The sequence below is a fragment of the Pteronotus mesoamericanus genome, unplaced genomic scaffold (genome assembly GCF_021234165.1).
Source record: "Pteronotus mesoamericanus isolate MK-2021 breed Mesoamerican mustached bat unplaced genomic scaffold, CSHL_Meso_final contig_25, whole genome shotgun sequence".
NCBI classification, from domain to species: domain Eukaryota; kingdom Metazoa; phylum Chordata; class Mammalia; order Chiroptera; family Mormoopidae; genus Pteronotus; species Pteronotus mesoamericanus.
Genome location: NW_026555105.1, coordinates 18,917,814 through 18,945,682, shown reverse-complemented (window position 1 = coordinate 18,945,682; position 27,869 = coordinate 18,917,814). Strand labels below are relative to the sequence as shown.

The following is a 27,869-nucleotide window of genomic DNA, read 5'->3' as shown; positions in this document are numbered from 1 at the left end:
TTCAAGTACACACCTTCCCAGGTAGACCGCAGGTGCACTCCTTCCCACAGTCCCTCTTCTCCTGCTCAGCAGAAAGGAGTGAAGACCAGAATTCCTAGTGTGAAAGTAAGGAAGAGATAAGGGCCTTCTGTATCTATTAATACCCACTTGAGCGCAGCAAAGTCCTGATAGATGGGCCCGTTGGCCCTAAGCCTGGCTGATCCTGATGAGGCTGTTCTCAATGTCAACAGCTTTCCTCAGGCTGGTAGGCTTCCAAAAAATCCCTCATTACTGGGCAGCCACTTCCATTGATTATCTCATTTCAACCTGATAATCCCATAAATGAAGCTTTTTTATCCCCAGGGTGCAGGAGGAAGGAGGCTCAGAAAAGAGCACTCAAAGGTCAAGGTCACGGAGCACAACTGAAATGGGAACTTAGCCAATGGAAAACCTAGAGCCTGTCCTTCAAACCCACCACCCTCTGTAAATACTCTAAGAGCCAGGCTCAGGGCTGTCAAGATTATAATGTGTGGTTTCCTAAAGGTATTACAGTCAATAATGGCTTAATTAGTAAGTTCTTACCCCTATCACCACTGCCACCAGCTCCTACTCTACCAGAGTCCAAAGAAGTGGAAGCTCCTGGGCCCATCATCCTTGACCTGGAGACACCTTTCCCTTGATTCCTCCAAGAGGGAGGATGGTATAGATGTGATAGCATGAGCTTCTAAATCCGGTGGTTGTAAACAGGAACCTTGGTCTGTGTGACCACGACAAGTCAATTCACTTCCTCTTACCCTCGCTCATTCATTCTACAAATATTTTATTGAATACCTATTGTGTGTCAGACATTGTGCTAGGTGCTGGGGAGACAGCTGGAAGCAAAAGAGACCCATCTCTGACACCTGGGGCTCATCTTCCAGTGGGATAGTCAGAATGATTCCTATGGACCTGCATGATATGTTTGTTAAGAAGTTTCACGAAAGACACAAATAAGTCAAAACTATTTATTTCACATATACCACCTCCCCTAAACATACAATGACTTATTTTTTTATTGATTTTAGAAAGAGGTAGAAATAGAAATCAATTTGCTGTTCCACTTATTCATTTACTCACTGGTTGCTTCTTGTATGTGCCCTGACCAGGGATTGAACCTGCAACCTTGGCATATCAGGAAGACACTCTAACCAACAGAGCTATCCAGCCAGGACTGTGGTGACTTAATTTTATAAGGCCACAGAGGCATCCATTGTCGAGTTCTGGCAGAAGGAGGTGGGGCATTTTAGTCTGCAACATCACATTAGTATTTAGTGAAAGATCCTTCGTTGCTACACTGAGTTCTCTATGACTGCCAGTTTACTGTCCCTAGGCATGTTTTGGCACAGTGCCAGTCCTGGCTGGGTCTGAACACAGACCCCTTACGCATCCAAAAGGCCATCTATCATAGGATCAAACCTTGGGAATAATGCAGACCCCAACTGTGTGGCTTGGCTAGATGACCTTAAGTAAGTGACTTTCCCTCTTGAAGAGCTTTGCTTGCTCCATCAGCAGAACAAGGGGCAAAGGGTCCTTTACAGGATGGGTGTCAGAGTTATGTGAGAAGATGACAAGCAGAGTGTGCAAAACGGTCAACAGGTGTGATTTAACTTGTCTACAGGGTACTTTTTCTGAATTAGAATGTTTAATTTTAAAATATTCGGAAATGCTATATAAAAATTCAAATACCTGGCTTTCCTTTAAAACAGTAATACCTGTGCAGGAGGGTGGGTGGAGGTGGAAGAAGGTATGGGAGGATAAATGGTGATAAAAAAATAAAAAATAAAAATAACTTTTAAAAAACAGTAATTGCCCTGGCTGGTGTGGCTCAGTGGACTGAGTGCTGGCCTGTGGACCAAAGGGTCACCAGTTCAATTCCCAGTTGGGGCACATGCCTGGGTCACAGGCTGGGTCCCCAGTTGGAGGCATGCGAGAGGCAACCACACATGGATGCTTCTTTCCCTCTCTTTCTCCCACTCTTCCCCTCTCTTTAAAAATAAATAAAATCTTTAAAAAAAATTGGTACATCCTGCAAGTGTCCCATTAAAAAAAATAAGTTAATAAATGGCAGTATCAGCCAGGCTGTCCTGGAGCTGAGCAGGTGCTGTCCCCCGTTTAGCCAGAGCCTTGACCCTCCAGGCCACCACAGTCCCTGCCTGGCTTGGATCACTCTGTAACCTTACTTGCATTCCAGGTATCTGAGTTTGCAACCCACGATGCCTGTGCCCAGCACAGAGTGAACACTTATTAAATGTTAACTACTATTGATGATATTATTACTGCCAAGGAACCACCGGCACCAGCACAGCTTCTCTCCTTTGCAGGTAACTAGAGAGATGTGGGCATGGAAGAGGAAGGAAAGTGGCCATTCATGGTGAAACAGAAGAGAGAGGGCTTAGTGCCAGCCAACGGATGCCTGGCTGTGTGGCCTTGGCCATGCGTTCGGTCCTTATGTTCAGTGGGGTGTGTGCCAGAACATCTAAGGTCCAATGTAAGCACAGAGGTCTTAGGTCTATAAGCAAGCCTACCCCCCACCCCCTTTACTCCCTGAGTTCATGCTCGGCGGACCTCTCTCCTCTCCAAGGTTCATCCAGTGCCACTTCCTTTCTTTATATCACCTCAACGTCTGAGGAGGGGTGATGTTTTTCCAAGGGGTCTGGGGAACAGACATAGTAGCTATTCCTGCCCTGAACAGGGGTGCAGTAAGGTAGCAGGGGGCCCTTAGAGCAGAGGGGCTCTGCTTTTTCATCTATAAAATGTGGGTGATAAAAATGGTAAGTGTCTATTTGATTGGGTTGTTGAGAAATTAAAGTGTTTACTACAGTACCTGGCACATATATGTCAGTTGTTATTAAGAATGAAAGACAAATTATTGAAACAACTAGGCTGCAACTCTCAATTTTTCCAAGAGGCAAGAAAAACTGTTCTCATGAGGCTGCAGAAGAGGAGAGTTCTGAAGCAATCCTGCACTGCCTCCCAAACGCAGAGACAAGGCACAAAATCCACTGAAGGGCAACGAGGTGTGTAGAAGACACAGTCCCATATTCCATTGACTCTCAGACTTTTTTCTCTTCATATTTCAACATCTCTGAAATTGAGGTGCACCATACAATCACTGGCATTTCAGCTCAGTAGCTCTTTTCTTTCTTAGGGGCTCAAAATAATATCGTACCTCATCTTTGATGACGTCTCAGAAATAATGAGACATGGTGTACAAAACGTGCCAGGCACAGTGCCTGCCATGTCAACGCCCCCCAGATTATTCTCCTGATCTCCAGCATCACCAGCACAGTCGAGGTTGGCCATGGTGGAGCAAACAGCTTTTCTTTTTTTCTCATTTTCTCACTGACACCTGCTGACCTGCATTTTGTCCCTGGGTTGACAGGCTCATGGCAAATGTGGCCAGGAAGGGGAGTAGGGAGGGCTCAGGATGGGAAGAGAAAGGCTTTTTATAATATATTGAGATTCAGAGACAAGGAGGCAGAGATTTCTTTTTTTAAACAACAACAAAAAATCTCTGCTGGAAGCCAGAGTTATATATATGCCAAACAGGCCAGGAAACCCAGCAGGCCTCCTGGAGCTGGCAATGAACCGAAACAGGGGCCTTGTGTCCAGGCCACTGGCTGGCTGAGGGGGCATTGTTAGGGCCTGGCCTTGTCTGGGAAGAGGGGGGTTGAGGGGGGGTAGAGGGAGTATGTTCCCATGACTCCCTGGGGAGTGACAACAATCGGGGCCAGCTGGAAAGCCCCGATTGCCAGGGGCCTGGTGGACGGGTGGCAGGCCCCACGGGGGCCACGGAGGGCTGTAGGGGGCTGAGGAGGCAAGGCGGGAACAGGGTTGGCAGGGTAGGCCTACGGAGGGGAAACATGAGGGTAATTCGCTACCCCCTCCTCCCTCACCCCCACAGCTCTGGCTGCTGAATCTCTCCGAATTATACCCCAAATCTGGCCACTTCTCTCCATCTCATGGCACCCCTGCGGTCCAGGCTGTCGTGGTCTCGCACCTGGACCACTCCGCGGCTTCCTCAACAGAGCCTTGCTGCCAGCCTGGCCCCTACTCTCTTCTCCACAAGTAGCTGGAAGGGTCTTTCTAAAATGTAAATCATATCACATCACTCCTCTGCTTAAACCTGCCAAAGGCTGCCCGGCATACTTAGAAGAAAACCCAAACCCCTTACTCTGGCCCACAAAGCCTGCCAGAGGGGCCCACCAGCCTCTGGGACTCCGCCTCCAATGCTCCAACAAGCCCCACCGAGCACTGTCCCAGCCACTCAGGCCTCCTGCCAGGCCCTCCATGCTTGCAGCTCCTTCCCTCCTCCAGGCTTGTGCACTTCGCAGATCCTATGCTGTAAACAGTTACAGGTACTTTCACTGTAGCATATTTGTGGCAAGCATTTCTGCAGCAAACATTCTCACTGTGTAACTCATTGACCATAACGCAATTTTACCATAAAAAAAGATAAAATCACAACAAATAAGAGGGACATTAAAAAGGACATAATGACAATAAAAAGTTTTTAAAAGAACACATGAAAAAATGTGTCACAAAATTTAAAATGTGTGTAGATGCACCACAATACTGCACAAATAAACTGATTTTGTTTTGTGGATTGTACCTAAGCACTTGTCTTTGTTCCATGGGAAATGTGGATTTAATTCTGCTGCCTCAAAGAGGGCCCTTGGCTTCTCTTTCTCCCTCCAATGTAGTGTCTTTCAAAATAAGAAATAAGACACCAAGTCATGGGGCAAATCATCATCATCTGGAAGAAATGGTAACTATTTTAAGACTAGCACCACGTCTACTTGTCACTGCATTATGAGAGCTCTAGCTGAAATATACAGGGTCCAGCATAAATAACACCCTTTTTTTATTACATAAAAATCTTTTATAACAAAATGATAAGCATGTAGTTCTGTAACATAACAATATCACACTCAAGCACACCGTATGACATTTTAGGTGAAATGTTCAAATTGCTGTCCATCTTGTGTGAGACATTCATGTACCCTACCAGCCACACTCAATGCTGTTACCTCTGCCGGACCCTGTATATACAGTCATCTTCCTTATCCATGGTTTTGCTTCCCAGTTTCAGTGACCTGTGGTCAACTCTGGTCCAAAATATTAAATAGAAAATTCCAGAAATAAACAACTCATACATTTTAAATTGTGTGTGCGTTCTGAGTAGTGAATAAAATCCCATGCCGTCCTTCTCTGTCCCACCTGGGACGTCAACCACCTCTTTGTTCAGCGTCTCCATGCCGTAGACACTCCTGCCTGTCAGTCACCTAACAGCCATCTCAACTATCAGAGGCTGTCACGGTATCACAACACCTGTGATCAGGGAACCCTTATTTTACTTAGGAATGGCCCCATAGTGCAAGAGTAGTGATACTGGCAATATGGACATGCCAAAGAGAAGCTGTATAGTGCTTCCTTTAAGTGAAAGCATGAAAGTTCTCAACTTAAAAAGGAAAAAAATCATATGCTGAGGTTGCCAAGATCTATGGTAAGAATGAATCTTCTATCCAAAAAGTTGTGAAGAAGGAAAAAGAAATTTGTTTCTGTTCTGCTGTTGCACCTCAGACTGCAAAAGTTATGGCCACTGTGCTTAAACGCTTTGTTAAGTTGTAAAAGGTATTAAATTTGTGGGTGGAAGACATGAATGGAAAACGTGTTCCAACTGATGACAATGTGTTGCACCAGAAAGCTTGAAGCCTATCTGCAGACTTCAGAGGGGATTTCCTGAAATGCCTGACACCAAACCATTTACTGCAGGTAAGGGATGGTTACACAGATTCAGGAATAGACTTGGAATAAAAAAATATAAAAATTATTGGAGAGAACCATATTGAGATATCTTTTATTGCAGTATATTATTAAAATTGTTCTATCTTATAAGTTATTGTTAATCTCTTACTGTGTATAACTGAGAAATTAAACTTGATTATAAACATGTATGTATTGGGAAAGACATTATATATACACATACATAGAAGAGGTTGGTCCAGAAAGTATACAGCCATGCATTATGAAAAATAGAGATTTATTGAAGAAGACACAAGATACAACAAACAGCCTTGGCTGGTGTGGCTCAGTGGATTGAGCGCTGGCCCGTGAACTGAAAGATCACTTGTTTGATTCCCAGTCAGGGCACAGGCCTGGGTTGTGGGCCAGGTCCTCAGTTGGGTGCATGCAACACATCAGTTTTTCTCTCCCTCTCTTTCTCCCTCCCTTTCTCTTTCTCTAAAAATAAATTTTAAAAAATCTTTTAAAAAAAAGATACAAGAAATATTGTACATAGGACAACGCCCAGTCCCCTTCAAAGTAGGCACCTGGGACATCACACAGTTCTCCCAGCATCTCTTCCACGGTTCAAAACACTCTGCAAAATCCTTTGCTGGAATCGCCATCAGCTGCCCTGTCGTATTTTCCTGAATCTCATCAATGGTCTCAAATCTCTTCCCTTTCAAAGGTGATTTTAGGTATTGGGAAAAGCTAGAGGTTGCAGAGCACCAAATCTGGGCTGTAGAGGGCTGGGTAGTTTGATGTTTCGCAAAAAAACTCTGCATGAGATATGATGCACGAACAGGCGGGCACACTGTCATGTCGAAGCTGCCAATCACCAGTTGCCCACAGCTACAGCTGTTTTTGTTATATTGCATCTCTCGACTAACAAAGAACATTGAGGTGGTACTCCTTACCAATTGTTTGACCTGGAGGGGCGTACTCATGATGACGATACCTTCCCAATCAAAAAACACAGTTAACGTGGTCTTGATCTTGCTGTGACTTTGCTGCGTCTTCTTCAGGCACGGAAAACCAGGCAACTTCTATTGGGACAACTAGGCCTTTGTTTCTGGATCATAGTCATAGACCAATGATTCATCTCCAGTATGACCTTCTTGAGGAAGTCTGGTTCATTGGTAGCAGTGTGAATCAAGTCATTAGCAACTGCAGCACAATGTTCCTTCTGCTCTGGTAGCAGAAGCTGTGGAACGAATTTTGCCATGACACGTTTTATGCCACGATCCTGCATCAAAATCTCAGACACGGTAGTTTTTGGAATACCCAGATCAGCTTCTAGTTCTCGCACTGTCAATTGCTGATCTTTGTTGACTGCAGCCTGTACACATTCAACATTCTCAGGTGTTCTGCTTGTTGCAGGCCTTCCAGAACGTGGATCACTTTCAGCACACTCTCAACCATCTTCAAAGTGTTTGTGACACACTTTTATTTGCTCTGCACTCACTGAATCATCCCCAAAAGCCTTCTGAATCATCCGAATAGTTTCCGCAAAGGAATGTTCCAGCTTAACACAAAATTTGATACAGGTTCATTACTTCACTCACTCAGTCATTTTGAATGCAACAGCCACACAGTAAACATGCTCGTTCAACAGCGTCTACTGTCCCCATTGACTAGTGCAGTGATGTCATCATTGTTCACACGTGCACATTCCAGTCCACTCTCCTTGGCTGCCAGGTTATATCAATGTCACACAAACTGTTCTTGTTATATTAACAATAGCTGGACTTTTTCCAGACAGACCTCGTGTGTGTGTGTGTGTGTGTGTGTGTGTGTGTGTGTGTGTGTGTGTGTGTTTGTACACACACACATATGGTTCAGTACCGTCCTCAGTTTCAGACATGCACTGGGGGTCTTAGAACATATCTCCCTTGGGAGTAACTGCAAGAACTTTGTCAATGGAGAAATGAAACCAAACTGGTAACTAGCTTAAATATATTGTCTGAAACCAATGAAAAAATGAAATTTACTAAGTCTGAAACCAATGAAGAAATGAAACCAAACAAACAAATAAATCAAACTGCCAACCAGTTATTTTATCTTTTATATATCAAAACAGCCTTATGGTCAATTAGTTATGCAGCAGAAATGCGGTAAAAATGCTTGAGGCAAAGATGCCTATAGCTAAAATACTGAACATAACAGAACACCCTTCCTCCACATCTTTGCCCGACTCTCATCATTCAGGACTCAGAGCAAACGTCACCTCCTCAGAGAAGGCTTTTCAGGAAAACAGACCCTTTTGTTCTCCCTTCCAGTACATTCTATCACACTGTCCTACTGTCCTGTACTATTGACTTCATGTTGCCTACCACTTTGTTATTAATTTTTTTTATCCTCACCTGAGGACATGGATATTGATTTTTAGAGAGGCGGAGGGAGAGCGAGAGGGAGAGAAATGTCACTGTGAGAGAGAAACATTGATTGGGTTGCCTTCCGTACGTACCCTGACTGGGGACCTGGACACATGCCCTACTGGGAATGGAGCCCTCGACCTTCCGGTTTACAGGATGACACTGCAACGAGCTCCAGGCAACTGAACCACACAGACCAGGGCATGCCTACCACTCTGGAATAATCTTATTTATGTATTCATTTGTCTTCCCTCCTTAGACTGTAAGCCCCAGGTGGGCAGGAACTGGCTTCTTTCACTGATGAATCCTAGTCTCCAATATCACTGGGTACTCAGTAAGGGATCAGCCAACATTAGCCATTACTTTCATTTTTCCGTGCTCAGGGCTTGGTAAACAATAACACCTGCCATGTGGTCAGGCTGGGAAGGTCACTCTCAAGCTGGAATTCTGAACCTGCAATCTATGAACCCAAGTGCCATGAACCTGGATGGGGAAAAAAAAAATTCCACCTGTATTTGCACTAGCCTCTGAGTGAAACAGAACATTTCCATCAATTTTAGACGAGATCGGGCGCGTTCAGGGTGGGATGGCCGTAGACTTTTTCCATCAATTTTAAACGTCAGCAACAAACCAGAGGCCTGTTAGCAGTAGTTGGGACTTTAGCACTAATAAACATCACAGCGATTTCCATATCCTGTCACAGCGGTTGCAGTATCTTGAGATATTGTTTATGCTTATTGCACCTGTGAAAGCATGGTGGTTTTGGATCACTGTTATTTAACATGTGAAAAAAATAAATATATGCTACTAAATCGCAAATTTTAAAAATATTTTGATAATTGTTTCAATATTCACTGTGGTGGCTGTCTTTTTTAATCCTATGTATTTTGTTTCATGGGTTTTTAAAACAGCATTCTGAGAAGGGTCCATAGGCTTCACCAGGTGCCAAAGGGGTTCATGACACATATATAAAAGATACCCTAAAAAGGAGTGATGTGGTCTATCCCTGACCCTTCTCCCCGCTGACGTGCAGCCCATGACAAGGGGCTGAAGGGAGAAGCCCAGAAGAGCAGTGAGAACAAGGCTTCCAACAGAGACGCCATGGCCTACATTTCCTGTCCTATTTATAAAATTATGACACCTGCAGAAGCTTTGAGCAGAGACCCGATATAGGCAATGGGGAGCCCTGTTTAAAGCCCTCCCTAAAAACAGTACTCAGAAGAGCACCCAACTTTCCCTCCATCCTCTGCCTGGGACCATGTGATCTCCAGCTCACAAAAGTGAGTCCTCTGGTTAAAATTAAACTTCTCACCCAAAATGTTATTCAAGGGTGAAGTAAGACACACTCTCTCCCTACGAATCTGGAACTAGACAAAGGGAAGGGGGGAGATGACATTTCTTTTTATAAATACTCTCTAATCCATTAAAGAAACAACCTGATTGTGGATACGTGGGGTTCATTCCAGGAGGCAGAGCACAGCACAGTGTTCTGGTTTAGGTTTAAAGCCTGATTCTTTTAAACCCAAAATGCGCTCATGGGGGTGGGAGAAATGAACAATATAGAAAGAAACACGATCTCCAAGATCGTTTCCAGAGCCCGTGGAAGGCAGGAACCGCAAGCATCGTGAGGCAGTTTCCTGGCATCTCAGCCTATGAATCATCATTCTCACATGGGTTCATTGAATGGTCTCTAATTTGGGAGCAGAGCAACAGGAGGGCCCCAGATTAACTTTGGTTTTGTCCTTCCCCTTTCACTTGGAGTTCCATGGGCCTGAGTGTTGGGTGTCATCTATGATAAGGTTCAGGGTATCTAGGGTGGTTCACCTTCATGCTCATCATAGTAAGAATCTTCCCAAGGCATTGGGGGAAGGAGAGTTGGAGGTAGGTGAAGTTGGAGGGGGAACTAGCTCAAAGAAAAGACTCACTTACATACCAGACTATTATCACAGAGCAACTAAACATGCGGAGGACAGGGAGGAATCCCAGAGTTGTCGAGATGACAATGTAATGTAAAAGGTTCTTCTGAGACAAAGATAGGTGGCTGTGCACAGAGCATCTCCGCAAGGCTCTACTGGAAAATGCTAACAGTGAGTGCCCCTGGCAAGGGAGCAGCTTGAGTGTAGGAGGGAACCTGACTTTTCTGTTACACACCTTTTGTACCATTTAAGTTTTATATTCTGCATATGTATTATTAATGAAAAAGGTATTTACAGTCTTGCATGTCGGAGGCTTTATAAGAATGTAGCAGGTGCTTAATAAACAAACATGTTAAACTATGGTGCTGTTTAAGGAACTAGTATTTACGGATTGCCTACTGTGTGCCAAGGGCCCTTTGGCAATGACTTTTACTGATCTTAGGAAATGGGGGCTCAGCTAGGGGGCAGCCGAGTGGGAACTCCTCTCAGGTCTGCTGGAAGCCAGCACTCCGCTCCTCGGCAAGGACCACACTGCCTTCCTCCCTGGAGTGAGCAGTTGGAGGCACCAGATGCTCTGGCAGGTTCCAGAGAGATGCCATCTGTGAGGGAAACCTATTCTTAGAGAGCAGAGACAGTGAGTGGTGGAGGCAGCCAACCCCCAGTGGCAGTGGGGGAGCATGGGGAGGGCAGGCAGCCGAGGCATTACCTTCAGCTGGGGGGTAGGACAGGCTAAAAACTGGGTATACTCAGTTCTCAGGACCATGCGTCCTCCTACATTTGGATGCCATTAGAAATAACAGCAAACATTTATTAAGTGCTTATTTTATGTGTGTCATATCATTTAATCCTCCAGATCACCCAATAGAATGCCTACTTTACACAGGATGAATCACAGGCACAGAATGGATTAATCACTCGCTTTAGGAAACAGCAAAACCAGAGCTGAGCCCAGACTCTGGCTACAAAGCCTATGTCCCCAACCACCATGTTATACTTTCTCTCAACCTGCTACACCAGAGGCCAATTTTAGCTTGGGTTCCCCCAGTAGCAGACCCCAAGACAAGGATTTGTGTAAAAGTGGTTTATGGGACATAGCCCCAGGAAGCTCCGGTAGGGGCAGGAGGAAGGGAGACAAGGAAAGGGGTGTTATCAAGCAAGTGACCACTGTGAGCAACCGGAAGCTCAGTCCTGCTGGGCCCTGGGAGCCAGAGTGGCACATGCCTACTGGGCGAGGGATACGGGAGTGTATTCACCAGTCATTGGTTGAGAGCTGCTCCCTATATGTGTTAATCCTCCAGCACTGAAGGGTGGCAAAGCAGGTACTGATGCCAAGTGAGAGAGCCTTCAGGCAGAAAGACACAGGGGTGGCACTTGTAAAATTTGGCCAGTCTGCACCGAAGTGGTAAGCTAGAGGGGATATGGGCGGGGCACACCTCCCCCATCTGCTATAAAACCCACTGATAGCACCTCCCACCCTTTATTCCGGGATCTCATTCAGCCTCCAACAGTGAACTAAGGAACCTTCAATATCACTTTCTCCAAGTCTGCAGTACAACATTGTGGCTGAGAACACAGCTCTTAGAATCAGACCTAATCCCACTTCTGTTACCTAACAGCTCTGTTTAATTTAGTTTCCTCATTTGTCACGTGGGATAATGGTCTGCCCCATATTGTCCCCTATTATCTTGTTACTCAAAGAGTGGCTCAGATCAGCAGCAGCAAGAGCAGCATCTGGGAGTCTATGAGACCTGCAGAATATTCAGACTCTGCCCCAAATCCACTGAATCAGATTTTGCATTTTAATAAGATCTCCAGTGACTCATGTGCACATTTTGACTAGTAACTTCTAAAATAAAAAGGGACTGAAGTTCTCCTATTAGGCCAAGGGACTCCAAATAGTGGGTCATAGACCAAATTTTCCTGGAGACCTGATTGACTTGTCCAGTTTGGTTTTGGAAACTCAGACTGGCAGATAAGTCTCCAGTTTACCAAGTCCCCATTGGTCCCTACCACATAGCACCCAGAACACGATCATTTATGCCACCGCCAGGCCCCTTTAGGCATTTGAGTTTGTACCCCACTCTGGAACAGGCCCTGTAATTAGCTAACGTTTGCATAGCTTAGTTTAGGTTTCTAAATTTAAACTAAGGCACTGAGGTTCAGTGGGTTGAATGCTGGCCTGCGAACCAAAAGGTCGCCAGTTCGGTTCCCAGTCATGGCACATGCCTGGGTTGCAGGCCAGGTTCCCGGTTAGGGGTGTGTGAGGGGCAACCAATTGATGTATCTCCTGCACTCTGATGTATCCCTCTCTCTCTTTCTCCCTCCCTTTCCCTGTCTCCAAAAAAGAAAGTAAATAAATAAAATCTTTAAATAAGGCACTGAAAAACACACAGGCTTTGCAATCAGATAGATCTGGGTTCAAACCCTGATAGGGCTACCATATTAGCTGTATATCTTGGGCAAGTTACTTCCCTTCTCTGATTCTCGGTTTCCACATCTGTAGAATGAAAATCAAAATACAGACCTGCAAGGTTGTTGTAAGGATTAAAAATAATATGTGTAAAGTACCTAGGAAGAAGTAGGAGTTCACTAAATTGAAGTAATTAGTAGTGGTAGCAGCACTTGTAGTTACATAAGCCTAATGTGGACACTGGGTATTGGTACAATTATCCTCATTTTACAAGAAACAGGCTATGGGAGAGAACCTCCCTCAAAATTACATAGTGGTGGAGTAGGGACTCAAAACCATGCCCACTAGCTCTATAGCAACACTGTCCACTAGAATTTTCTGTGATAATAGAAGTGTTCTATATTTGTATAGTTCAATATTGTCACCACTAGCCACATGTGGCTACTTACTGAGCACCTGAAATGGGACTAGTCCAAATTGATAATGTGCTGTAAGTGCAAAACACACACCTGATTTTGAAGACTTAGTATAAGTAAAAAGAATGTAAAAAATCTAATTAATTTTCATATTAATCTTATGTTGGAATGATAATATATTAGAAATTTGGGCTACAATAGATAATTAAAGTTAATCTCATCTGCTTCTTTTCACTTTTTTTAAATGTGACTACTAGAAAATTTTCAAATACATATACAACTGTCACTGTGTTTCTATTGGACAGTGGAACTCTAGAGCTTCTCCAACAGAACACCTGAGACCAAAAAAAACTAAATATTTTGTGAAAATGTATTTGCAAACCCCACTGCCCACCAGCATAACAGTCAAAGAACATACCCACCAGAAAGAGATTTCAGGGCCCTCCTCTGAGCTCCATGACCCCTGAGGCCTAGGTGGGGGCACCTTTCCCTGGTCTCACAGAAGCCGGCAGCACAGCTGGAACCATGCCCAAAGCTCCTCAAGCCTGATTCAGCCACTCGTTCCACCATTCAAGAATACCTAATAGGATCGGAAAACTGGTGCTTTTGCTTTGCACAATGGAACCCTGGGATAATAAAAGTTAGAGTCTGAGAGCCATGATCTTGAGAAAGCAGGATCCTCTGGGAGGTTTCACTCATGGAGCCAATCTCAAGCCACAGCTGGACACCGCCTAGAGCCTACTTGGGTAGAAGCCCCTGTAAGCACTTCAGGGCTGCGTTACTTCGAGGGACGTCTCTTGTTGTAGAGGAGGAAATCTGAGATGTCGTGCCACACATTGCTGTCCTCATATAAGTAGGTCATGGAGGATTGCAGTGAGGGCTGCAGCGTAGGCCGATGGTACTCAAAGAGCCACAGAATCAGGCCCCACACTACTGCGTTGATCAGTGCGAAAGGGTCCCGCTTGGGTTTGGGAATGTAGCCCTTCTCCACTCCCAGGCGGCACAGGGCAAACAGGACGCGTGACAACAGGTACATGTGGATCTGCAAGGAGGGAGTGACAGGGGATTATGGATGTGCATAGCCCTCTGCCCACCCCCAAGCATGGATCGGTGTTTTTTCAAAGTGGATATGCAGGCCTTGGCCAGGTAGCTCAGTTGATTAGAGCATTGTCCCGATACGTCAAGACTGCAGGTTCAATCCCAAGTCAGGGCACATACAAGAATCAACCAATGAATGCATAAGTAAGTGGAGCAACAAAAATCAATGTTTCTCTCTTTCTCTCCCCCCATTCTCTCTCTCTCTATAAAAAAACAAAACAAAAACAAAGTTGGTGTGCAAGATGATTTGAAGTACCAAATCATTTTAGACAAAAATGTCTGAAGTCTTCAGACATTTTAATATTACTTGATTTTACCTTTATTATTTTTATTAAAAATTTGTAAAATAATTATATTTACATGGTTCATAACTAAAAAATAACTTGACACCAAAAAAACACCATAAAGAAATTTGATAAACTGGATTTCATCAAAATTTTTAAAAAAATCAAGGCAAATCAAGATGGCGGAAGAGTGCGTGGAAGTCACACTGACCTCCTCCCAGGACCAATCTGGAATTACAACTAAACTGTGGAGAAACTACCTGGAACAAACAATTGAACAATAACAAGAGAGGATCCTTATTACCTCGGACAGACAAAAGAATCATCTTTAGTACAATCTAACTGGTAAGGAGTGTGGCAGAGATTCGAGAAGGCAGGCGGGGTGCCAACGGGCAGCAGCACCAGAAGGATATTGAAATGGCCGGATGGATCCCCAAGAAGAGCTGGGTCTAAACCGTAAGTGGGGATTTCCAGCCTACAGCATGAGCCCAGAAAGTACACAGATAACAACCAACTGTGAAAGGTGGCAGGGTTGCTCTCTGCCAGAGACAGGTGGCTGGCGACGCAAAGAGCTGTTTAAAGGGCCAATGCATAAATTTTTATTTGCAGCCACTTACCTTGGTCTCCGGCAAAGGTGGGGGCAGAGCAGGCTAGAGATGCCTGAGGAGAGACTAGGGTAGGAGGCTTTGGGGAGAAAAGTGAGAGAGTAGCAGGCGGGATCCCGTTGCTGACTCATCCCCCATGTGGCAGACCATTCCCCTGAGTGGCAACAGTGTTAGGAGGACCCAATAACCTGGACCCCAGGAGGGACTCCGCCCCATCCTGTGCTGTCTAAGCCAGCCTGCTGAGTGCAGAGTGGCAGCCACAGAGAGTAGATCCCTGGCTAAAGGAGGCACAGAGTGGTCTAGAGACACTTGAGGAGAGACTGAAGAAAGGAGCTTTGGGGAGAGAACAGAGAGAGTAGCAAGCGGGATCCCAGTGCTGACTCATCCCCCATACAGCAGCAGCCATCTTGCTCAGGCAGACCACTTCCCTGAGTGGCAGCTGCAGGAGAGGACCCAATAACCCCGCCCTGAGAAGGGACTCTGCCTCACCATGAGCTGTCTAAGCTGGCCTGCTGAGTGCAGAGTGACTAGATTAACAACTGAAGGAGACAGCCACAGACAGTAGATTCCCGGAAGTATCAAACAGACTGTCTAAAGTCAGATAGGGTCAACATCTGACATCATCAGAGGCAGATCCAGAAAGAAAAAAACAACATTATCCTACCACAGAAGTTCACACCACAAAGTCAGGAAATCAAGACAGATCAACTTAAGAAGCAGAAGCGAAAAAGAAGAGTCTCACAATTAATGGGAAGGCAAAGAAACACCTCCCACTTGAAGGGAAAGTAGGGATCCCCACAAAGAGAACTAAATGAAATAGAGGCAAGTAAACTATCAGGTATTGAATTCCAAACAACAGATCTAAGGAAGCTCAATGAGCTCAGTGAGCTCAGAGAGAATTACGAAACACTACAGGGAAACTACGAGGAACTTACTGCAAACTATATCAGCATGAAAAAGGACATAGCAACTATCAACAAGAGACAAGAGGAAATGAAGAATACAATTTCTGAATTGAAGAACACAGTAGAAGGCATCAAAAGCAGGCTAGATGAAGCAGAGGATCGAATCAGCAAGCTGGAGGATAATGTAGAAAAAAGCTCCCAGAAAGAGCCAGAAAATAAAAAAAGACTTAGAAAGAATGAAGAGGCATTGAGAAAAATGCAGGACAACCTGAAACATAATAATATCCGTATAATAGGGATACCAGAAGGAGAAGAGGAGGAAGGGATAGAGAACCTGTTTGAAAAAGTCATGATGGAAAACTTCCCTAATTGGAGGAGAGAAAAAGTCACACAAGTCCAGGAAGCACAGAGGGTCCCAATCAAAAGGAACCCAATGAGGCCCACTCCAAGACACATCATCATTAAAATGGCAAATATCAAAGACAAACAGAGAGAGAATCCTAAAGCAAGCAAGGGAGAAAGAGGTAGTAACATATAAGGGAGCCCCAGAAAGGCTAGCAGTTGACTTCTCAACAGAAACACTGCAAGCCAGAAGGGACTGACAAGAAATATTCCAAGTCATGAAAAGCAAAGGCCTGCAACCAAGACTGCTCTACCCAGCAAGGCTCTCAATTAAAATGGAAGGCGAAATAAGGAGTTTCCCAAACAAAAGAAGGCTAAAAGAATACACCAAACTAGCACTGCAAAATATGCTAAAGGGACTGCTTTAAGAAGATGCAGAAAAAGAATATATGAATACCCAGTTCCTTTCACAGTCACCAATACTTGATATTACCAATATTTTTAATACTTATTAATCTGATTGTGACAATGATGTGTTATTTTAATTGTTTCTTTATTATTTGTTGAAACTAAACCTGTTTCTATATGCTTCTTGCCTATTTCTATTATTTTTTAAAATCTTTAAATGGCTTTTTGGTATTCTTTATCCATTTTTTTGATTAAAGGTTTGTTGAATTTTTTCCCTAAAAAAACAAAAAAACAAAAAACTTTTAACCCTTTTTTAGATGTGTGGCAAATACCTTCCTATTCTATTACTTGTCCTTTAACTTTTTTATATGTGTATTACTGTATAGTCTTAAATGTTTAATATAGTCATATTGTCAATATTTTATTTTATAGCTTCTGGATTTGAATATTTTACTTCAAGGTAAGAAAAATATTAGTTTGTATTTTCTCCTAAAACTCCTTAGATTTCACATATTGATTTTTAACTTACCTGAATATTGTTTGTATAATGTGTGAAATTGGACTCTATATTTGTTTTATCTCAAGTAATAGTGGTCTATGCACCTTATTTGTGGAATAAGCGTTATTTTCCCCATTGATTTGAAATATCAATTTAATCATATATTACATTATTAGACAGATATATATATGTTTGTTTCTAGAATGCTCATTTTATTTCATTGACCAATTGATTATTTCTGTGCTGGTGTCATGTTGTTTTAAATGCTAAGACTTTATAATGGATTTAAATTTTTAAATATTTTATAATGGATTTTGACATTTAAAAAAATAAAATCAATCTGCATTCAAGAAAAGAAAGAAAGAAAGAAAGAAAGAAAGAAAGAAAGAAAGAAAGAAAGAAAGAAAGAAAGAAAAGAAAACAAAAGAAAACAAAAGAAAGAACTCCTTTCTACCTTTTGCAACAACATGGATGGAACTGGAGAATGTTGAGTTAAATGAAATAAGCCAGTCGGTAGAAGACAAATACCATATGATCTCACCTACAAATGGAATCTATTCAAGAAAATAAACTAACAAACAAAATAAACCACAGGCATGGAAACATGGAGTAGACTGAAAGTGACCAGAGAGAACAGAATTGACTGGGAGCAGGGGGCGGCGGTGGGATGGGTGGAGGAGGACAAAGCAAGAAAAACTGAGACAACTGTAATAGAATAAACATGATTTAAAAGTTTTTTTTAAAAAGTTTAAAAAATCTGGTTGTGAAAGCCCATGTAAAAAGGCTGAAAAGAAAAGCAATAGACTGGGAGAAAATATTTTTTTTACAAATATCTGACAAGGATTAGTATCTGGAATATAATTTTTAAAAACTCAAAAGTCAACAGTAAAAATAAAATCCAATTAGAAAACGGGCAAAAGACAGGAACAGATATTTCACTGAAGAGGTTAGACAGGTGGAAAACAAGCACATGTAAAGCTGTTCAACCTCATTAAGCCATAAGGGAAATGCAAATTTAAAACCACAAGGAGATGTCGCTACACACTTATCAAAATGGCCAAAAAAAAAAAAAAAAAAAAAAAAGTGATAAACCAAATACTGGCTAGGATGTGGAGGAACTGGATCACGTGCGTATATTCCTGATGGGAATGTAAAATAGTACAGTCACTGTGAAAAACAGTTTGCCAGTTTCTTATAAAACTAAACATGCACATACCATCTGACCCAGCAATTGCTCCCTTGGCATTTATCCCAGAGAAATGAAAACTAATGCTCACTCAATAACTTGTATAAGAATGTTCTTAGCAGCTGTATTCTTAACAGCCAAAAGCAGGAAAAATCTCAGATATCCTTCCAGGGGTGAATGTTTAAACAAACTGTGGTACATCCATGGAATGGAATGCCACTCAGCGATAAAAAGAAATGAACTATTGACAGACACAACAACTTGGATGAATCTCCAGCGAATTATGCTGAGTGAAAAAAGCCAATCTCCAAAGTTACAACTGTAATGACTTCACATATATAACATCATTGAAATGACAAAATTTTAGAAATGGAGGTCAGAACAGTCATTGCCAGAAATCAAGGAAAGAAGGGGAGGGTGAAGGAGATGGTGTCACCAGGATTCTTAGACTTTGGAAGTGAAATTTCTAACAAATACAAAACTGAGGAAATTTCCTCAAAATACAAAATGCTCATATCCACAGACTCCACGATTGCACATCTAGGAACTTCCAGACAAACCAACACATGTGCAAGAAGACATACAAAGATGTGGACTGCATGTGTGATGGTAAAAGGCTACAGACCTCCTGAATGTCCATCCAGAGGAGAATGGTAAAATCAGGCTGGTCAACCCACCCAGCTGTGGAGAGCTCTGATAGTAAAAAAGGGTGAAGCACTGAAAAGAAAGGTCTTCACTATACGCCATTCCGTGGCCGGGGGGAGAGGAGCGGGCGGTGATGGTAGTAGGGAAGAACAGTATGATCTCATTGGTGGAAAACTTCTGATACATACACTGACATAAGCACAGACAATTTCTGAAGAGCTACACAAGACACAGTTAAAGTGACTGTCCCTAGAGAGTGGAGAGGGATGGAAACTTTCTTTTCAACTTATTTTCTACTTTTATCATCATGAATCCTAAGCACCTAGAAGTGTGCCCAGTACACAGAAACTGCCCAGTCTATATTTTTTTAAATGTAAAAATAAAACTATTTTTATAATTTAAAAATATCTAGCCCTGGCTGGGTGGCTCAGTTGGCTGGAGCATGGTCCCATACACCAAAAGGTTATGGGTTCAATTCCTAGTCAGGGCACAAAATTAGGTTTCAGGTTCAATCCCCAGTTGGAGTGTGTACAAGAGGCAGCCAATCAATGTTTCTCACATTGATGTTTCTCTATCTCCCTTTCTTTCTTTCTTTCTTTCTTTCTTTTTCTTTTTTTCCTCTTTCTCCCCTGCTTCCGTTCTCTCTAAAAAAAACAAAATCAATAAACATATCTTCAAGTGAGGAATGAAAAATAATAATTTCATTTTTAATTTATTTTTTTATTATTGTTGTTGTACTATAGTTGCCCCAATTTTCTCCTGTTACCCTCCCCTGCCCCACTTAACCCCCTGTTCTAAAAAAAAAAATGTTATTTATTTATTTTTAGAGAGAGGGAAAAGGAGGGAGAAAGAGAGGGAGAGAAACATCAGCGTGTGAGAGATACATCCATAGGTTGCTTCTTGCACACCACCAACTGCAGACCTGGCCCACAACCCAGGCATTTGTCCTGACTGGGAATCGAATTGGTGACCCTTCCATTCATATGCTGGCGCTCAGTCCACTGAGTCATACCAGCCAGAGCTAATAATAATTTTAAATAAAAGAATATTTAGTAATATTGAAGGAGGCAAGAAGGGCTGCCAGCTTGTCATTTTGCAAAAGGACTTTAAAACAATAAACAGCATTTAGTTTCATTTAAAAAAAACCCAAAAAACAGAATTTTAACCCTGAAAAGGGGCAAGCGAGTCATAGAATAAAAGGCAATTCTTTAATAAATTTTGTTTTATGAAAATCATACTCTAGGGTCATTTTTCTTCTTTCATTTCACAGCAAAGTGGTTTTCTTTATTTTCTTTTTCATTTTTACTTATTATTTTTAGAGAGAGGGTAAAGGAGAGAGAAAGAGGGAGAGAAACATCCATCGGTCCCCTCTCATATACCCCCAACTAGGGGCTTGGACGGCAACCTAGGCAAGTGCCCTGACCAGGAATTGAACCAGCGACCTTTAGGTTCACAGGTCAGAGTTAAGTCTACTGAGCCACACCAGCCAGGGTCAAAGTGGTTTTCTTAAAAAACAAACAAACAAAAAAAAAAACCCCGTTGCCCCAGGGAGCAGTGCACAATGATTTTGGGAATCATAAAATTCAACAAGCTGCTTGATTTACAGATGAGGAAACTGAGGGAGAAGTGACCTTCCCAAGGTCACAGAGGGACTGGTGAATCACAGACCCTCAGACTTAGAAGGGATCCAAGAGCTCATCTTCTTTGACCCCCTCCCATCTGCAACTCACACCAGAACCACAACCCACCCCTCCCCCAGGAGGCCCCCACACACATCCCTGGGGAGGATCTTTACCTGGCTGTTGATGTTATTGTTCTCTCCAAACACCAGAAAGCCTCCAATGAAGGCAGCCAGGAATGAGTGCACCTGGTAGGTCCTGCCCTGCACACGGGACTGCAGGGCACAGAGCCCCTTGTAGGTGAACACGAAGCAGGCCAGGTTAGAAGAGTGGGTGTATGTGGCCTGCAGGATAGCCCGAAGCTTCTCTCGGAGGCTGCACAAACACAGGGAGCCACCATAAGTGCAGGCCAGCCATTCAGAGGGCATTTACCCACTGGGCATGCAAAACTAAACCAAGCCAAGTTGCTCAGGACTGATGCTTACTCAGCCCAAAACCTCTACCCTCCATGTCCCGGGGGCTACGGCCTCACTTGATTCAGGCCTTTACTCTATGCCACTTCCTCAGAGAGACTGTTTCTGACCACCCTGCATAAAAGAATGACCATCACATCTGTCCCCTTACTCTACTTTTCTTTTCCTTCATAGGTCTTATTACCACCTGACATTTATATGCTTATTTATTATCTCCCCCACTCCTGCCCCATCCCAGTGGAAGGTACCAGAATGTGGTGTGTACAACTGACTTGTTCATCCTTAGAGCACAGAACAGGGCCTGACACAGAGTAGGTGCTCAATAAATATTTTTTTGGAGTGAACATGTGAGGAAATGAATGAATGAGGGAGTTAGTGCCTACTTCATGCTAGATCTGGGGATACAATCCAGGACGGGCGGGAAAGATCTGCTTGCTGTCCTCATGAGTTTTAAGATCTAACAGGAGAGGGAAATACAAATAATCACAAAGCAAGGGTCGAACTTTGACTATGACAACAGATGATCTTGGGATCTGAAGGATAAGGCATCAAGAGTAAGGAGGAACTGCATCCCAGGGAAGGCATCAGCAAAGGTCCTGAGGAGGGACAGTGAGTGGAGAGTAAAGGAACAGGAAGAAACATGAGCAGACAATGTGTGGGCAAAGGATGAAGGGGGTGCAGGGTGGGAGGGAGGCCATGTTAACTTTTGTCTTTGTCCTGAGAGAAACAAACATTTACGTAGGGGAGGGAGTTAATTTATCCTTTAAAATTAAACCACTCAGAGGCAGTGAGGAAAACACAGGAAGGGCAGAGTGTACTCTGGGAGATCAATTCAAGAATGGTAAATCCAGCCCTGGCCAGCGTGGCTCAGTTGGTTGGAACGTTGTCACATACAGTGGAAGGGTGACAGTTCCCTCACTGGTCAGGGCACATGCCTAGGCTGCAGGTTCAGTCCCCAGTCAGGGCACATACAAGAAGGCAACCGATTGATGTTTCTGTCTCACATCAATGTTCTTGTTCTCTCTCTCTCCCCCTGCCCCCCTCTTCCTGTCTCTCTAAAAGCAATTAAAAAATATATATATACCCTTGCATGACGATAAAAAAAATAAATATAAAAGAACAGTAAACCCAAGTGTCCTCGAGGCTAAATGAGAATCTTGGAGTGGGTCTAACAGGACCTGTGGAAATCTGTCAGGTGAGTAGGTATAGCCAGGAATGAGCTGGTTCTCTCCCAACAGGAACATGGGCCCAGTGTTGCCAGTTCTAGGATATGTTAGATCTCCCAGTTTTTAAGTGTGAACACTAATCCTGCCTTTAAATTGTGTCTAGAATCTGACAACTAATCCTAAACGCCCGCCCCCACCCCCACCCCCCACCACCACGAAGGTCTAAGTCGCCAGTGTTGCTCACCTGAATTATTGTAACAGCTTCCTATTTTACACTGACTTCTGCCCTTGGCACTCACTCCAATCTGTAAATAATCTGGCAGCAGACTCTTCACTCTCACCTCATTAAAACCCAAGTCAAACAGTAGCACACCCTGTTTAATCTTACAATTTCCTGTTTCACTTAAAGAAAAAAGCCCAACTCCTCTCTAAAGTGGGACAGGGTGACCCTGTGAACTTCCTCTTTTTTCTCTCCCCTTCAATCCCTCTGCTCCAGCTTCCTCAAAATCACCAGGCATGATCCCACCTCAGGGCCTCTGCACTGGCTATTCCCTTGGGCTGAAACCCCCTTTTCCCCAACACACACTTGGCCAACTCTTTCATCTCCTTAAAGTCTTCACTCAAATGTCGCTTTCTCACTGAGGCTTTCCCTATTTAATTCTGCCCCTACTCCAGCACTCCTGATCCCCTTCCTCTCTTTCCTTGCTCTAATTTTTCTTTCCCATAACCCATATCACCTTTTAACATATACTCTCCTTATTTATTATGCTTTTCCTTCTGCCACCCCCTGCTAGCATGCAAACTCCACAAGGGCAGTGATTCCTGTCTGCTTTGTTCACTGCAGTATCCTAGCACCTAAATCAGTGTCTGGCCCACAGTATATGCTCAATAAATATCTACTGAATGAATGACTGAGCTCAATCTTTTAAGAAAACAATTCGGAGGACAAAAACCAAAACAAAAAGAAATTTACAAAGTAAAAATACAAAAAAAGAGAAAATCTTGAAGCTGGATTGGGCCAAAAGTTTTCCATGTATGAGTCTTACAAGCTCCAAGTGAGACCACATTAAAAACTAGATCACAAGGTGGTTTCTAAGAAGTACCTTGAGGGAAAACACAAGAGATGAGAGGAAGGCCAAGAAATCTCAGCAAAGAAGGGAGGTCATAGATGGTTTTCTGAGGACGTGACCTTCAGAGAACTGGTATGGCCTGCGAAGAGGAAAGGGCAGTCCTGGCAGGGGGTACTGTGTGAGGAAATGTGTGGAGGTAGAACCACACGTGCCATGTGCATGGAAGGACAGCAAGTCGTATGTGCCAACGGCACCCCAGGGTGAACATGGGGGACTAGGATGGGGATGCAGCTGAGGCCAAACTGCAGAGGACCTTAAAGGCCACACCTGGAAACTGGGCTTCTTTGGAGGGAGTGTGATCCAGAGTTTTCCAGCAGGGATAATAGAATCAGAGTGGTACTTTAGAGGGTGGTAGTGGGGACAGGCTAGACCCAGCTAGGAAGCTACTACAAGCGCCCTGACACTGAGGGCTGACCACATTCTCTCCCAGTTTGAAGGGTGTGCAGAGGGGATGGGTACCTGCCACTCCGGAAGAGAAAAGTCATGACGAGTGCATGAGGGGCCCGGATTTTGGCTCCATAGCTGTTGAAACAAAAAGAAAACAGTTACTACCGCATCACTGTAGCATCACTGTATCAGTTTTTTCCCCCGGGCTATTTCTTTGACCCCTTATCCTCACCCCATCCTCAATTCTAACATCATTTTGGGACAGGGAATAATGCTAGCTTTTGAGTTAGATCTAGGTTCAAAGGGGGTCATAGAAAGGAAATAGTATTTGGTGTCAGAGTCCTGCCACATTTTGCTGTGTAAACTTGGGTAAGTCATTTAACTTCTCTGAGTTGCTCTTTTCTCATCAGTAAAAGGTATTTTCCATTTCAGAGTTGCTTCTGGCAGGTAGGGACATAGCACATGGGAAAGTTCCTGGTTCAACCACTGTTAATGTCTTTTTCTTTCTTGTTCTTTTTTCCTGGACTTCCTTTTCCCCCACCAAGTTCTCCAGCTGCCAGGCTCTGATCTAACCAGGCTCCAAGGTCTAAAAATCCAAGGTCTAACAATCCTTGAAACAATGGTCACAGGCCATGTATCATTGTTATATGAGTATCTGTGAATGTTCACCAGAGGCTTGTTTGAAACAGCAAAAGACTGGAAGCAAAATCAGTGTCTATCCATAGTGGGGCGGGTTATTGGTAAGTAAATAAATAATGGTCCCTTCATTCAGTAGAATACTGAACAGCAATAAAATAAGGTGGCTTTATGTGCACTGCAGGGTCCCTAGAGTAAGGTGTATAAAATGTAAAGTTGTATAAAAATGAGGAAATACTTCTATAAACCTAAAAGTATTTTGATATAAAACTTGTTTAAAAGATGCAGGAGGGGAATGTATGTACTTGTCTATGCAGATATCTCTGGAGGGAGACATGAGGCTGGACACAGGGGTCACCGCGAGGGAGGGGGACTAAGTAATGGTAGCACAGGGTGGGTAGAACTTCCTAGCATTTAACTTTTTATGCCTTTTGTGAATGTTACCTTACTAAAAAATAAACTGACAAAAGGCAAATGCTACCAAGTTAAAGCCAGTGTGTTGTTGCGGTGGCCATGCTTATCCTCCTTCCTGCCCTGCAGCAGGCAGGAGCTCCATCCTGGTCCTAGAAAGCTCTTCGCCCTGCCTCCTCCAAAGTCATCTCTTTCTCTTCTGAACAAAGAAGCCCTCAGTCTCCTCCAGGTGACCAGAACTGAAAGAACCCTTCCTTATACCCCAGACACAAGTAGAACAGTGCCCCCAACTCCCTACATCTGCCAGGACCCCTTCCCAAAGTCTTCAAACTCAGGGGGAGCCGGTTACTACCGTTCACAGAATTACTCTGTATGCTGAAAAAAAGGGATGCTCTGGATTTAAAGATTTAAAAAATATTGTAGAAGTATAAACCTGAAACCTATATAATTTTGTTAACCAACATCACCCCAATAAATTCAATAAAAAATAGTCCTGGCTTAAGTGGCTCAGTGGATTGAGTGCCAGTCTGTGAATCAAAGGGTTGCAGGTTCGATTCCCAGTCTAGGGCACGTGCCTGGGCTGTGGGCCAGGTCTCCAGGAAGGGACGTGTAAAAGGCAAACACACATAGATGTTTCTCTCCCTCTCTTTCTCCCTCCCTTCCCTTCTCTAAAAACAATAAAATCTTTTTTAAAAAACTCAATTATATAAAAAATATAAAATAACAGACTTAAAGGACATAATGGCAGATGCAATATAGTGTCCTAGAGGATCCTGGTCTGGACAAACTAGCTGTAGAGAAAATCTGGGGGACAACTGGGTCAATTTGACTATTGACTGGACAGTAGTCAACATTATAGGATTAATATTAATTTATTAAATGTAATCATGGTAATTCAGCCATATAAGAAAACGTTCCTATTTGTAGAGATGCACACTGATATATTCAGGATTGGACCATGAAAATGAGTTAAATTTTATAAAGCTCACATGCCTCAGTCATCCAGGTGCCTCCCTAAATATACGGCACATTCTTTTCTACCTCCGTGCCTTTGTTCAAATCATTCCTTCCACCTGGGATGCCCTTCTCCCTCTGGCAAACTCCAACTCAGCCTTCAAAATATCAACCATCAGCTCTTCTGTACAGCATTCCGGATCACCTGGTACTGCCAGGAGAGTTTAATGATCAGTCTGCCCCCTTGGACTCCAGATCCTTACACATGAGCATGGTGTCTTAGCACTAGCCAGTAATGGGATCGCTGCTTAGAGAATCCCTGTATAGGTGAGTTTGTTTCCATTTTACAGAGAAGGAAACTGAAGCCAGACGAGATGAAGGGCACCCCGCATTGAAATGAAGGAACTGGGATGTGGGTCCAAGGGCTTGACCTTAGCAAGTGCCTGCCCTGGCTGAAAAGATTCCTGAGATCGCAGGAAGAGTTGGGTGGGAACAGGTACACAAAGCCAGTATTGGGCAATGCCCGCTGGTACCAGGACCTGTGTGACACCTATTCAATCTTGCTTTGTCCTGCAAATAGCTTTGCAAAGGGAAACAGATGTTATTTCAGGGAAAATTCTACGCTAGTTACACCAAGGCATGGCTGATATGATCTGGCTAGGCTCAGCAGGAATCAACTTCTGCCTAAAACTCTGGGTGCCCATGGAAGCCAAGAGCCTAGTGTTGAGGTCAGGCATCCTTGGGCTTGTATCCTGACTCAGAACCTGACCAAGTAACACAATCATGAGCAATGAGTTTACCTTTCTGAGCCACAGTCTTCTCATCTGGAAAATGGGAACAATGGCAATTCTTACCTTGCACACTTAATCATTCACTCAACAACTCTGAAAGCCTACGGTTACTAGGAATATACTAAAGAACAAAGTAGATAAAAATGTCTGTCCCCATGAAGCTCACTTTCTAGTCAGAGATAGAATATATAAACAGGATACATGAAGGGGGTCGGGAAGACGGAGGAGGGTACGGGGGGCGGGGGGAAATGCGATGGAAAGAGACTTGACTAGGCGTGGTGAACACACAATACAGTGTACAGGTGATGTTTTGTGGAATTGTGCACCTGAAACCTGTATAATTTTGTTAACCAGTGTAACCCCAATACATTAAAAAGAAAAAGAAAAAAAGCGGGATACATGAGTAAACTATTTAATGTCAAATGGTGACAAGTACTACGGAGAAAAATTAAGTAGGGAAGAAAATGGGGAGTTCTGGGATGGCCTCATTGAGGAGGTGTCACAAACAGAGACCTGAAAAAGATGAGGAATGTGAGCCAGGAAGAATTTGTGTGAATATAACAATAGCAGCCAACAGTTATACACATATATCAGGCACTGTGCTAGGCATTACACACATATGGACTCAATCCCCTTACAGTGTAAGTACTATTGTCACCCCCATTTTATAGAAATTGAGACTTAGAGGGGCTAAATCACTTGCTCAAGACCACACGGGTAGGTGACACCAGGATTCAAACTGAGGTAGTCCACTGTCCTTAATCACCATGCCAGGGTGCCACTACGATGCCAATTCCAGGAAGACAGAGATCTTTGTTGGGTTTGTTCTCTGTTGCATCCCCAGTTCTGGTACGGTAGCCTCTCAATACAAGATAGCTATTATGCATGAGGTTTAAAGGAGGCCGAGCACCCCTCCAGGCACCAGGCAAGGGAAATGACCCAAAGGAGGGAATACAGAGACTGGCATGGGAGATGGTCAAGCAGAGGGCCAGGCTGCATAGCACGAAGTACCCAGGAAAAGCGTAGTGGAAGCCCTGGCTCAGAAGGCGCTCGAGACCCAAAATCCAGCGCCCACAGCGCAGATGGTGGACACAGAGACCGAGAGACACGCGGCTGCTCAAGGGCACACAACGCCGCAGCGCCGGGACGGGAAGAAGCGCCGCTGACCCCAGCCGGGCCCGTCCCTCAACCCGGACCCTACGGCCCCACTCACACAGCCCCGTTCCGGAAGCCTTTAAGCACGGCCAACGCAGCGTGGTAGCGGCGCTTGCGCAGCAGTGTGTTGACAGCCAGGAGAAGACCCCGCAAGGGCGCCGGAGCTGCCATAGCGAGCGTATCGCGCGGGGGTGGAACACTGATACCAAAACCGACGAGCACCGATAGTCACGGTTCCGGCTGCAACGCCCTCCGC

At 43.9% G+C, this 27,869-nt stretch overlaps 1 protein-coding gene across 3 annotated transcripts; it reads right to left on the bottom strand.

The window, feature by feature from the left end:
• Nucleotides 1-51: 51 nt before the first annotated feature.
• On the bottom strand, nucleotides 52-27,869 carry PXMP4 (peroxisomal membrane protein 4). Of its 3 annotated transcripts, none has more exons than XR_008529150.1 (5): nucleotides 27,672-27,869; nucleotides 23,739-23,801; nucleotides 20,687-20,885; nucleotides 13,342-13,961; nucleotides 52-94 (listed from the first exon to the last, which is right to left on the bottom strand). XR_008529150.1 is itself a non-coding variant. In XM_054573877.1 (4 exons), the coding sequence occupies exons 1-4, from the start codon at nucleotides 27,782-27,784 to the stop codon at nucleotides 13,698-13,700; spliced, it is 639 nt and encodes a 212-aa protein (XP_054429852.1). In that variant the 5' UTR covers nucleotides 27,785-27,869; the 3' UTR covers nucleotides 13,114-13,697. The 3 variants fall into 3 exon arrangements, 1 of the variants encoding a protein (XP_054429852.1); XR_008529151.1 differs by lacking the exon at nucleotides 52-94 and adding an exon at nucleotides 5,513-7,327; XM_054573877.1 differs by lacking the exon at nucleotides 52-94 and having other exon boundaries at nucleotides 13,114-13,961.